The 13,721-nt window shown below is 43.6% G+C and overlaps 1 protein-coding gene across 1 annotated transcript in view; it reads right to left on the bottom strand.

The window, feature by feature from the left end:
- Positions 1–10,791: 10,791 nt before the first annotated feature.
- Positions 10,792–13,721, bottom strand: part of LOC139584757 (craniofacial development protein 1-like) — a 58,115-nt gene continuing 55,185 nt past the window's right edge. Inside the window, exon 7 of the mRNA XM_071416945.1 lies at positions 10,792–11,534. Within this exon, the coding sequence (XP_071273046.1) occupies positions 11,441–11,534 (94 nt within the window). The 3' untranslated portion in view covers positions 10,792–11,440. The remainder of the gene's footprint in view (positions 11,535–13,721) is intronic.

The raw sequence follows: 13,721 nt of genomic DNA, 5'->3' as shown, positions 1-13,721 counted from the left end.
TTTATCCATCCTCTTCCCCTTTCTTTCAATCTGTTGTTTAGTCACGAGGCAAGGCTCATAGTAAAGGCTCTAAGTAAATTAGATTAAGTTTGAAAAGCTTTATTGTTCTATTGGAGGAAGTTATTTTGGCGTCATCGTCAAGCGCAGGTTGCACACAAGTATTTCAAGTTCACCTTTGTACATGCAAGTTAGGTGAGAGATGAACAGCGGTAAAATTAAACTGAGCAAAATAAATAGTTAAAGTTGAGTGAGTTTAAAAGGTATTTGAAGGGTAACAGCAAGGTGGAAGTGAGCAGTCATTGAAGGAAGCTGCGAAAATCACTTGGGGCTCACAAAGTCACTTAACCATCCAAGAGAAGTAACAGAAAACATAAGAGAGAATGTGTATTTGAATAAATATGAGGATGTCTTGCTCTCCACAGCTCTGGAGAGTGTACTGGCCTCTCTCGGAGTGTGTGTGTGTGTGTGTGGGGGGGGCAATTGAATAAAGATGAGGATGACTGCTCCTCTCCTGAGTCCGTGTAAGACGGCGAGAGACAGAGAGGAGAGAGAGAGTGAGGTGGTGTGTGTGTGTGTGTGTGTGTAACAGCAGTGTAGAATGGATCATGCAGGCCTCTGCAGACCTAGTTTCTGCTGTGGTGTATGCTGGTGTTGAGGCAGCTTGTGAAGAGATGTGCCAGTGATGAAGAGGAAATGTAATGCAGGAGGCACACACACCTCCACCGGGGAACCTGCTGCCTGCCTCCTACAAAGGCCTACACTGAGTATACCAAACATTAGGAACACCATCCTAATATTGATTTACACCCCTCCCCTTTTGCCCTCAGAACAGCCTCAATTCATGGGGGGATGGACTCCCACAGTTGTGTCAAGTCGGCTGGATGTCCTTTGGGTGGTGGACCATTCTTGATACACACAGGAAACTGTTGAGTGTGAAAAGCCCAGCAGTGTTGCAGTTCTTGATACAAACCGATGAGCCTGTCACCTACTACCACACCCTGTTCAAAGGCACTTAAATATTCTGTCTTGCCCATTCACCCTTTGAATGGCACACATACACAATCCATGTCTCAATTGTCTCAAGGCTTAAAAATCCTTCTTTAACCTGTCTCCTTCCCTTCATCTACACTGATTGAAGTGGATTTAACATGTGACATCAATAAGGGATCATAGCTTTCACCTGGATTCATCTGGTCAGTCTGTCATGGAAAGAGCAGGTGTTCTTAATGTTTTGTATACTTAGTGTATATAGCCTATAGAATAATCTCCATCAATTTGTTAAAAAAGTATACTCGGCCATCGCAGACTTTATATGGGCAAACAAAACTCATAGAATAAAAAGGGAAGTTATACATCTCCCTAAGTGTGAGGGTGGTTTTAATCTCCCAGATATGGAATTGTATCAACTCACCACCCAGGGCTTTTACTTGCCACATAATGTTAAATGCACTAAAGAGGAACAATGGGTACATATTGAAGATGAACATGCTCATCCCCGGAATCTTTTCAGGTATCTGTTCTCAAAGATAAAGCTAAGAACATTAACAACTTCATAGTTAAAAACACTATAACAATATGGAGGAAAATGAAACGGATTCTACAAGAACCAATATCACTCCCAAAAAACACAACCATATGGAACAGTCCTTGGATAGCTTTTCAGAATGCACCGATAAAATTGGTCCACATGGAAACCTAAAAGGTATAGAAACCGTAAATTACTTGGTAATAGGAAATACATTTATTTCCTGTCCTACACACAATACCCCATAATGTCAACGTGGATTACTTTTGTATATATATATTTTTTAACGCATTTATAAAAAATGTAATGCTGAAATGTGGAGAATCAATAAGTGTACAACCCCTTTGTTAGTAGAAATTTGCTAAACAAGTCACATAATAGGTGTGCAATAATAGTTTTTCACATGATTTTTGAAAGACTAACTTATTTCTGTACACCACATATAGAATTATCTGTAAGGTTTGAGACAACAACCTCAGTGGAGGATTAAAGGTTACAGTAGGTTCTTCACACTAATAAGACTCCTTTCCATTGACAACAGCAGCAACTGTCTACAATCTATATAAATGCTGCTTCTCAGCCATCTCTCTAGTCCACATTCCCTTGGCTTTTAATCTGATATTTATGTCTTCTTTATCCATCCTCTTCCCCTTTCTTTCAATCTGTTGTTTAGTCACGAGGCAAGGCTCGTAGTAAAGGCTCTAAGTAAATTAGATTAAGTTTGAAAAGCTTTATTGTTCTATTGGAGGAAGTTATTTTGGCGTCATCGTCAAGCGCAGGTTGCACACAAGTATTTCAAGTTCACCTTTGTACATGCAAGTTAGGTGAGAGATGAACAGCGGTAAAATTAAACTGAGCAAAATAAATAGTGAAAGTTGAGTGAGTTTAAAAGGTATTTGAAGGGTAACAGCAAGGTGGAAGTGAGCAGTCATTGAAGGAAGCTGCGAAAATCACTTGGGGCTCACAAAGTCACTTAACCATCCAAGAGAAGTAACAGAAAATATATAAGGGAGAAGGTGTATTTGAATAAATGTGAGGATGTCTTGCTCTGGAGAGTGTACTGGCCTCTCTCGGAGTGTGTATGCATGTACAGTACCAGTTAAAAGTTTGGACACGCCTACTCATTCAAGGGTTTTTCTTTATTTTTACTATTTTCGACATTGTACAATAATAGTGAAGACATCAAAACTATGAAATAACACATATGGAATCATGTAGTAACCAAAAAAGTGTTAAACAAAATCAAATATATTTTATATTTGAGATTCTTCAAAGTAGCCACCCTTTGCCTTGATGACAGTTTTGCACACTCTTGGCATTCTCTCAACCAGCTTCATGAGGTAGTCATCTGGAATGCATTTAAATTAACAGGGGTGCCTTGTTAAAAGTTATTTTGTGGAACTTCTTTCCTTCTTAATGCCAATCAGTTGTGTTTTGACAAGGTAGGAGTGGAATACAGAAGACAGCCCTATTTGGTAAAAGACCAAGTCCATATTATGGCAAGAACAGCTCAAATAAGCAAAGACAAACGACAGTCCATAATTTCTTTAAGACATGAAGGTCCCTCAATGCGGAACATTTCAAGAACTTGGAAAGTTTCTTCAAGTGCAGTCGCAAAAACCATCAATCGCTATGATGAAACTGGCTCTCATGAGGACCGCCACAGGAAAGGAAGACCCAGAGTCACCTCTGCTGCAGAGGATAAGTTCAGAAGAGTTACCAGCCTCAGAATTTGAAACCCAAATAAATATTTCAAGTAGGTCAAGTAACAGACACATCTCAACATCAACTGTTCAGAGGAGACTGCGTGAATCAGGCCTTCATGGTCGAATTGCTGCAAAGAAACCACTACCAATAATAAGAAGAGACTTGCTTTGGCCAAGAAACACAGCAATGGACATTAGACCGATGGAAATCTATCCTTCGGTCTGATGAGTCCAAATTTGAGATGTTTGGTTCCAACCGCCGTGTCTTTGTGAGATGCAGAGGTGAATGGATCTCCGCATGTGTGGTTCCCACCGGGAAGCATGGAGGTGGTGTGATGGTGCTTTGCTGTTGACACTGTCAGCACACTGTGTGCAATAATAGTGTTTCATTTTTGAATGACTACCTCATCGCTGTACCCCACACCCTACAAATGGTTGAGCAGTGAATTTCAAACACAGATTCAACCACAAAAAGCAGGGAGGTTTTCAAATAAAAAAGTTTTTTAAAACAGACATTGAATATCCCTTTGAGCATGGTGAAGTTCTTTATTACAATTTGGGTTGTGTATCAATACACAGTCACTACAAAGATACAGGCATCCTTCCTAACTCAGTTGCCGGAGAACAAGGAAACCGCTCAGGGATTTCACCATGAGGCCAATGGTGACTTTAAAGTAGTTAGAGTGTCACGATCGTTGAAATGAGTAGACCAAGGCGCAGCGTGCGTAGAGTTCCACATAATTTTAATAAACCGAAACTCACTGAACAAAACAACAAACAACCAACCAAACGAACGAACGAAACGTGAAGCTACTGTTGTGCACTCAGGCAACTAAATGTAGACAAGATCCCACAACTTACAAATGAGGAAATGGCTATCTAAATATGATCCCCAATCAGAGACAACGATAAATAACTGCCTCTCATTGGGAACCATATCAGGCCACCATAGAAATACAAAAACACCTAGATGACCCACACAAGTCACTATCCAACACAGAGAATAAATAGCTTACTATGGTCAGGGCGTGACATAGAGTTTAATGGCTGTGATAGGAGAAAACTGAGGATGGATCAACAACATTGTAGTTACTTCACAATACTAACCTAATTGACAGAGTGAAAAGAAGGAAGCCTGTACAGAACAAAAATATTCCAAAACAGGCATCCTGTTTGCATCAAGGCACTAAAGTCATACTGCAGAAAATGTGGAAAAGCATTTTACTTTTTGTCCTGACTACAAAGAGTTATGTATGCAGCAAATCCAATAGAACACATCACTGAGTACCAACTCTCCATATTTTCAAGCATAGTGTTGGCTGCATCATGTTATGGGTATGCTTGTAATCGTTAAGGACTGGGGAGTTTTTCAGGATAAAAAAAAGAAATGGAATGGAGCTAATCACAGACAAAATCCTAGAGGAAAACCTGGTTCAGTCTGCTTTCCACCAGATACTGGGAGATGAATTCCCCTTTCAGCAGAAGAATAACCTAAAACACACGGCCAAATCTACACTTACTAAGAAGACAGTGAATATTCCTGAGTTTCCGATTTGCAGTTTTGACTTAAATCTACTTCAAAATCTGTGGCGAGACCTGAAAATAGTTGTCTAGCAATGATCAACAACCAATTTGACAGAGCTTGAATACATTTAGAGACTTACCCAGAAAGACTCACAGCTGTAATGGCTGCCAAAGGTGCTTCTACAAAGTATTGACTCAGGTGGTGTTAATACTTATGTAAATTAGATATTTCTGTATTTAATTTTCAATACATTTCCAAAAATGTCTAAAAACATGTTTTCACTTTGTCATTATGGGGTATTGTGTGTAGATGGGTGAGAGAAAAAAAATCCATTAAATCCATTTTGCATTCAGGCTGTAACACAACAACATGTGGAATAAGTCAAGTGGTATGAATACTTTCTGAAGGCACTGTACATGCAACTTAAAAGTTTCCTGTCACAAATTTAGATTTTAAATATTTTGGACATCAGAGCAAATCTTGAGGGAAACCTATTTGAGTCAGAAAAGGATATTCATATGATAGGTAAGAACCAATAATTTAAAAAATAATTGTTGTTGGCACAAGATGGAAGGAATGTTGAAACATAACTAACAAAATTACAGGTAACGAAAATGTACACTTAATCCAATGTACAGATTACAGAACTTCCGGCGCCGAAAAGAGATGGCCGCCTCGCTTCGCGTTCCTTGGAAAATATGCAGTATTTTGTTTTTTTATGTGTTATTTCTTACATCGGTACCCCAGGTAATCTTAGGTTTCATTACATACAGTCGGGAGGAACTACTGAATATACGATTAACGTCAACTCATCATCGTTCCTACCAGGAATATGACTTTCCCGAAACGGATCCAGTGTTTTGCCTTCCACCCAATACAATGGATCTGATCCCAGCCGGCGACCCTGTGCGACGCCGAAAAAGGGGCAAACGAGGCGGTCTCGTGGTCAGGCTTCGGAGACGGGCACATCGCGCTCCACTCCCTAGCATACTACTCGCCAATGTCCAGTCTCTTGACAATAAGGTTGATGAAATCCGAGCACGGGTAGCATTCCAGAGAGACATCAGGGATTGCAACGTGCTCTGCTTCACGGAAACATGGCTAACTCAAGGGACGCTAACGGAGTCGGTGCAGCCAGCTGGTTTCTTCATGCATCGCGCCGACAGAAACAAACATCTTTCCGGTAAGAAGAGGGGCGGGGGGGTATGCCTTATGATTAACGAGAAGTGGTGTGATCATCATAACAACACACAGGAACTCAAGTCATTCTGTTCACCTGATCTAGAACTCCTCACAATCAAATGTCGACCGCATTATCTACCAAGGGAATTCTCTTCAATCATAATCACAGCCGTATATATTCCCCCCCAAGCAGACACATCGATGGCCCTGAACGAACTTTATCTGACTCTTTGTAAACTGGAAACCACACACCCTGAGGCTGCATTCATCGTAGCTGGGGATTTTAACAAGGCTAATCTAAAAACAAAACTCCCTAAATTCTATCAGCATATCGATTGTGCTACCAGGGCTGGGAAAACCCTAGATCATTGTTATACTAATTTCCGCGACGCATATAAGGCCCTCCCCCGCCCCCCTTTCGGAAAAGCTGACCACGACTCCATTTTGTTGATTCCAGCCTACAAACAGAAACTCAAACAACAAGCTCCCGCGCTCAGGTCTGTTCAACGCTGGTCCGACCAATCTGAATCCACGCTTCAAGACTGCTTCGATCACGCGGATTGGAATATGTTCCGCATCGCGTCCAACAACAATATTGACGAATATGCTGATTCGGTGAGCGAGTTCATTAGGAAGTGCATTGACGATGTCGTACCCACAGCAACGATTAAAACATTCCCAAACCAGAAACCGTGGATTGACGGCAGCATTCGCGTGAAACTGAAAGCGCGAACCACTGCTTTTAACCAGGGCAAGGTGACCGGAAGCATGACAGAATACAAACAGTGTAGCTATTCTCTCCGCAAGGCAATCAAACAGGCTAAGTCCCAGTACAGAGACAAAATCGAGTCGCAATTCAACAGCTCAGACACAAGAGGTATGTGGCAGGGTCTACAGTCAATCACGGATTACAAAAAGAAAACCAGCCCCGTCGCGGACCAGGATGTCTTGCTCCCAGACAGGCTAAACAACTTTTTTGCCCGCTTTGAGGACAATACAGTGCCACTGACACGGCCCCCTACCAAAACCTGCGGGCTCTCCTTCACTGCAGCCGAGGTGAGTAAAACATTTAAACGTGTTAACCCTCGCAAGGCTGCAGGCCCAGACGGCATTCCCAGCCGCGTCCTCAGAGCATGCGCAGACCAGCTGGCTGGTGTGTTTACGGACATATTCAATCAATCCTTATCCCAGTCTGCTGTTCCCACATGCTTCAAGAGGGCCACCATTGTTCCTGTTCCCAAGAAAGCTAAGGTAACTGAGCTAAACGACTACCGCCCCGTAGCACTCACTTCCGTCATCATGAAGTGCTTTGAGAGACTAGTCAAGGACCATATCACCTCCACCCTACCGGACACCCTAGACCCACTCCAATTTGCTTACCGACCCAATAGGTCCACAGACGACGCAATCGCAACCACACTGCACACTGCCCTAACCCATCTGGACAAGAGGAATACCCATGTGAGAATGCTGTTCATCGATTACAGCTCAGCATTTAACACCATAGTACCCTCCAAACTCGTCATCAAGCTCGAGACCCTGGGTCTCGACCCCGCCCTGTGCAACTGGGTCCTGGACTTCCTGACGGGCCGCCCCCAGGTGGTGAGGGTAGGTAACAACATCTCCACCCCGCTGATCCTCAACACTGGGGCCCCACAAGGGTGCGTTCTGAGCCCTCTCCTGTACTCCCTGTTCACCCACGACTGCGTGGCCATGCACGCCTCCAACTCAATCATCAAGTTTGCGGATGACACTACAGTGGTAGGCTTGATTACCAACAACGACGAGACGGCCTACAGGGAGGAGGTGAGGGCCCTCGGAGTGTGGTGTCAGGAAAATAACCTCACACTCAACGTCAACAAAACAAAGGAGATGATTGTGGACTTCAGGAAACAGCAGAGGGAGCACCCCCCTATCCACATCGACGGGTCAGTAGTGGAGAAGGTGGAAAGTTTTAAGTTCCTCGGTGTACACATCACGGACAAACTGAATTGGTCCACCCACACAGACAGCGTTGTGAAGAAGGCGCAGCAGCGCCTCTTCAACCTCAGGAGGCTGAAGAAATTCGGCTTGTCACATAAAGCACTCACAAACTTCTACAGATGCACAATCGAGAGCATCCTGTCGGGCTGTATCACCGCCTGGTACGGCAACTGCTCCGCCCACAACCGTAAGGCTCTCCAGAGGGTAGTGAGGTCTGCAGAACGCATCACCAGGGGCAAACTACCTGCCCTCCAGGACACCTACACCACCCGATGTCACAGGAAGGCCATAAAGATCATCAAGGACAACAACCACCCAAGCCACTGCCTGTTCACCCCGCTATCATCCAGAAGGCGAGGTCAGTACAGGTGCATCAAAGCAGGGACCGAGAGACTGAAAAACAGCTTCTATCTCAAGGCCATCAGACTGTTAAACAGCCACCACTAACATTTAGCGGCCGCTGCCAACATACTGACTCAACTCCAGCCACTTTAAAAATGGGAATTGATGGAAATTATGTAAAAATGTACCACTAGCCACTTTAAACAATGCCACTTAATATAATGTTTACATACCCTACATTACCCATCTCATATGTATATACTGTACTCTATATCATCTACTGCATCTTGCCATCTTTATGTAATACATGTACCACTAGCCACTTTAAACTATGCCACTTTATGTTTACATACCCTACAGTACTCATCTCATATGTATATACCGTACTCTATACCATCTACTGCATCTGCCATGCCGTTCTGTACCACCACTCATTCATATATCTTTATGTACATATTCTTTATCCCTTTACACTTGTGTGTGTGTGTAAGGTAGTAGTTGTGGAATTGTTAGGTTAGATTACTTGTTGGTTATTACTGCATTGTCGGAACTAGAAGCACAAGCATTTCGCTACACCCGCATTAACATCTGCTAACCATGTGTATGTGACTAATACAATTTGATTTGATTTGATTTGAGATTAAAGTATAGAATTTATTACAAATTAAATAAAAATACAAAATTCTACAGCACAACAAGAGTCATCTTGTAAAACTAACAATGACGCAATAGCCCATACCTTCTGGGAGTGCCATGAAGTCCAAAAGTTCTGGAGTTAGAAAGTTGGCTATCAGAAGTATTACAAATGTAATTTTACTTCAAATCCATCTGTCTGCATATTTCAAGACATGTCATATGAGGGGGCAGTGAGATAGTTACCTGATGGATTGGAGGATACTCTTCTCGTCAATTGTCTTGAAAAAAACGTATACTTAAACTGGAAATCAACCAATCATCCATAGTTAAGACCATGAAAAAATCATATGCTTCATTATCTGAATATTGAAAGAGCGTGGGCAATGGAGAGGAACAAAATGGTGCAATTTGAGGACATATGAGGGAGAGTAGTGCAGGCACTGGAGATAGGGGTGAGAGCAGGTGGGTCTGGGCAGGAGGGAGATTGTTGATGTTTGTGTACGTCTCTATGTTGTGTTTTGTATGTTGTATGTTTCATTTTGTATCGTTAGATAAAAAGTAAATAATAATAATCTCCATCCAATATGCAACTGTTTGTGTGAGCGTGTTTATGAATAATATGCATGTCTCAAATCAAATCAAATGTTATTTGTCACATGCTTCATAAACAACAGGTGTAGACTAACAGTGAAATGCTTACTTACGGATCCTTTCCCAACAATGCAGAGAGAAAGAAAAATATGATTATTTTTTAAATAGTCTCTGCAGTCTTTCCGTGTGTGAGATTATCCCTGCTGAAGAGAGAGTACAGTACACGGGATCTCTATCTAAAACTGTTTATATATAATATAGAGTAAGTTTCATCTGGTAACATGAAGCACAATTAGAAGAAACAAACAAATGTAGAGTTTGCACCCATGGGGATGGAGGGTGGATCCCTATGTAACGTAAACAAGTCAATTACCCTCTATGAAGGATGCACAGGCGTCTCCTCCTTTCCCTTCCAAACACTCAGGCAGGAAACACAGAAGCAGTGGGGGCCTGGATACAGAGGAAATGAGGTTGAAAGATACTGTGTGACTGGAGTCTTCTGACCTTATTTAGGACAGAGCAGAGTGGGTAAGATGGCAGGCACCCGCCCAAGGCCTGTGAAGGATAGGAGGGAGGTGGGTTGGGGGTGTAGGACCTGGGGGGGGGGGGGGGGAGATAGAAACAGTTGCATTTGGGGAAGAGGGGGGCAGGGAAGGACTGGCAAGGGTATGATGAAATGGTAGTGTGTGTCTGTAGACAGTTGTCTGGAGAGAGGGGAAGAGCCTTGGTAGGGGGAAGAGGAAGGGTGGAATATAAGGCCTTAGGGAGGTGAGGGGTACAAACGAGCAAAACAAGACCATCAGTACTAAAACAACAACTTCTAACTAAATGAAGAGATTTATTCCATGTTACAAAGTACAGCAGCAGGATGACAACACAATACAAGTCCAAATTCACCTGTGATTACTCAGACATACTTGAATTCAGACACATTCATTTAACAACCAGTAACTAAAACTAAAGTCCCTGAATTCACCTGTCTGTCTGTGTGTGTGTGTGTGTGTGTGTGTGTGTGTGTGTGTGTGTGTGTGTGTGTGTGTGTGTGTGTGTGTGTGTGTGTGTGTGTGTGTGTGTGTGTGTGTGTGTGTGTGTGTGTGAGTCCCTACTACTGAACAGCCATACAATTACCTTGTAATAGGAGCTGTGTCATTACGTTGAGAAAACACTTGAGGAACGTTTAGCAATCCTCTCCCCTCTTAGCTCAGGTTTAACAAGCAGCTAAGCTGACCTGTTGATAAAACATAGATATTTTATCATGTCAGAATCTCTGATTGTTGTTGGTATAAATAAGGTACATAATAGTGAGACCATTTTTATCTTCAGATTAGTTGAAACAACTCCAGAGAATCACATTGTGCACAACAAGGAGGTGAAATGCAATCAACTTGAACTCTTCCAATGAACAGCGCACCAAACTGAACCACTGCAGGAGGTGGAGGGATGGCACAAATATCTGAGCTGTGTGGATTCTTCCTCTCTTTCAAGTCAATGCCATAAAGTCTGATTCAGAGTTCAAGGTGTGCTACTCATTCTCCTCTTCTCACTCCTGGAATGGTTTCCCTTTTTTTTGGATTATGGCAAATGTACAGAAACACCCGGCCACACAGCCATGTGCTGAGGCAAGCAGGTTAGCAGTGCAACCACACCTCTAAATCGGGAAGAGAGAGGAAGCCACTGAGGCAGACAGTCAGGGGTCTGAGTCCAGGCGACTCAGGTCACACACAGGTCCAGGAACAGATGGCGGTTTAATGAGAGTGCTGAGTGTAAACTGGGTATGTGAGGTCTGATAGGCCAAGGAGCAGCCGGCAGCAGGTACAGTCAGTAGGCCATCCAGAGACATGGACAGTCCAGCGGCCAAGTATTGGGCTGAGAAACCTTGGGAGGAACTGGGCAGGCATGTACAGTTTGTGTGTGTCACAATTGTAAGTCTATCTGTAACATTATTCCTTGTCATCGTTTCATGATGTTGCCGAGACGCACTTTCTTTTCCTGCTCAAACTGCCGGTGGTCAACTCTCTCCAGAAAATTCTTTCTTTCCACATACCTAAAAACAAACACAGAAAAAAGAATTACTAAATCAAACAAACATCTAGCAGGAGATATTAAGAAGCACCCACGTGTGCGCGCACAGACACACACACACACACACACACACACACACACACACTCACTGGACTTCATGCAAACTGGAAACAATATATCCTGAGGCTGCATTGATTGTACCTGGGGATTTTAACAAAGCAAATTTGAGAACATGGCTACCTAAATTCTATCAGCATATTGATTGTAGTACTCGCGCTGGGAAAACTCTGGATCACTGCTACTCTAACTTCCCTTCGGCAAATCTGACCACGACTCCATTTTGCTCCTCCCTTCATTTAGGCAGAAACTCAAACAGGATGTAATCGTGACAATGACTATTCAACGCTGGTCTGACCAATCGGCATCCACTCTTCAAGATTGTTTTAATCACGCAGAATGGGACATGTTCCGGGTGGCCTCAGAGAATAATATTGATTTATACGCTGATTCGGTGAGTGAGTTAATAAGCAAGTGCATAGGAGATGTTGTACCCACTGTGACTATTAAAACCTACCCTAACCAGAAACCGTGGATAGATGGCGGCATTCGCGCAAAACTGAAAGAGCGAACCACCGCATTTAACCATGGAAAGTTGACGGAGTATGGCCGAATACAAATAGTGTAGTTACTCCCGCGCAAAGCAATCAAACAAGCAAAATGTCAGTATTGAGACAAAGTGGAGTCGCAATTCAACAGCTCAATCACGAGACATATGTGGCAGGGTCTACAGACAATCACAGACTACAAAAAGAAAACCAGCCACGTCACGGACACTGATGTCTTGCTTCCAGACTAACTAAACACCTTCTTTGCTCGCTTTGAGTATAATACAGTGCCACCGACATGGCCCGCTACCAAGGACTGTGGGCTCTCCTTCTCCGTGGCCGATGTGAGTAAGACATTTAAACGTGTTAACCCTTGCAAGGCTGCCGGCCGAGACGGCATCCCTAGCCGCGTCCTCAAAGCATGCGCAGACCAGCTGGCTGGAGTGTTTACGGACATATTCAATCTCTCCCTATCCCAGTCTGCTGTCCCCACATGCTTCAAGATGGCCACCATTGTTCCTGTACCCAAGAAGGCAAAGGTAACTGAACTAAATGACTATCGTCCCTTAGCACTCACTTCTGTCATCATGAAGTGCTTTGAGAGACTAGTTAAGGATCATATCACCTCCACCTTACCTGTCACCCTAGACCCAGTTCAATTTGCTTACTGCCCCAATAGGTCCACAGACGATGCAATCGCCATCACTGCCCTATCTCACCTGGACAAGAGGAATAACTATGTAAGAATTATATTAATTGACTACAGCTAATTAATTGACTCAACACCATAGTACCCTCTAAGCTCATCATTAAGCTTGAGGCCCTGGGTCTCAGCCCCGCCCTGTGCAATTGGGTCCTGGACTTCGTGATGGGCCGCCCCCCAGGTGGTGAAGCTAGGAAACAACATCTCCACTTCGCTGACCCTCAACACTGGGGCCCCACAAGGAGGCGTGCTCAACCCCCTCCTGTACTCCCTGTTCACCCATGACCGCATGACCATGCACGCCTCCAACTCAATCATCAAGTTTGCAGACGACAACAGTAGTAGACTTGATTACCAACAACGATGAGACTATAGGGAGGTGGTGAGGGCACTCGGGGGTGTGGTGTCAGGATAACAACCTCTCACTCAATGTCAACAAAACAAAGGAGATGATCGTGGACTTCGGGAAACAGCAGAGGGAGCACCCTCCTATCCACATCAACGGGACAGCAGTGGAGAAGCTGGAAAGTTTTAAGTTCCTTGGCGTAAGATCCTCCGAAATGGTCCACCCACAGAGACAGAGTGGTGAAGTGCTATGATGAAACTGGGTCTCATGAGGACCGCCACAGGAAAGGAAGACCCAGAGTTACCTCTGCTGCAGAGAATAAGTTCATTAGAGTTAGGAGCCTCAGAAATTGCAGTCCAAATAAATGCTTCACAGAGTTCAAGTAACAAGACACATCTCAACATCACCTGTTCAGAGGAAACTGTGTGGATAAGACCTTCATGGTTGAATTGCTGCAAAGAAACCACTACTAAAGGACACCAATAAGAAGAAGAGACTTGCTTGGACCAAGAAACACAAGCAATGGACATTAAACCAGTGGAAATCTGTCCTTTG

This window comes from Salvelinus alpinus, chromosome 9 (genome assembly GCF_045679555.1).
Source record: "Salvelinus alpinus chromosome 9, SLU_Salpinus.1, whole genome shotgun sequence".
NCBI classification, from domain to species: Eukaryota; Metazoa; Chordata; class Actinopteri; order Salmoniformes; family Salmonidae; genus Salvelinus; species Salvelinus alpinus.
Note: the sequence above shows the minus strand (reverse complement) of the source record. Positions and strands in the feature narration are given on the sequence as shown.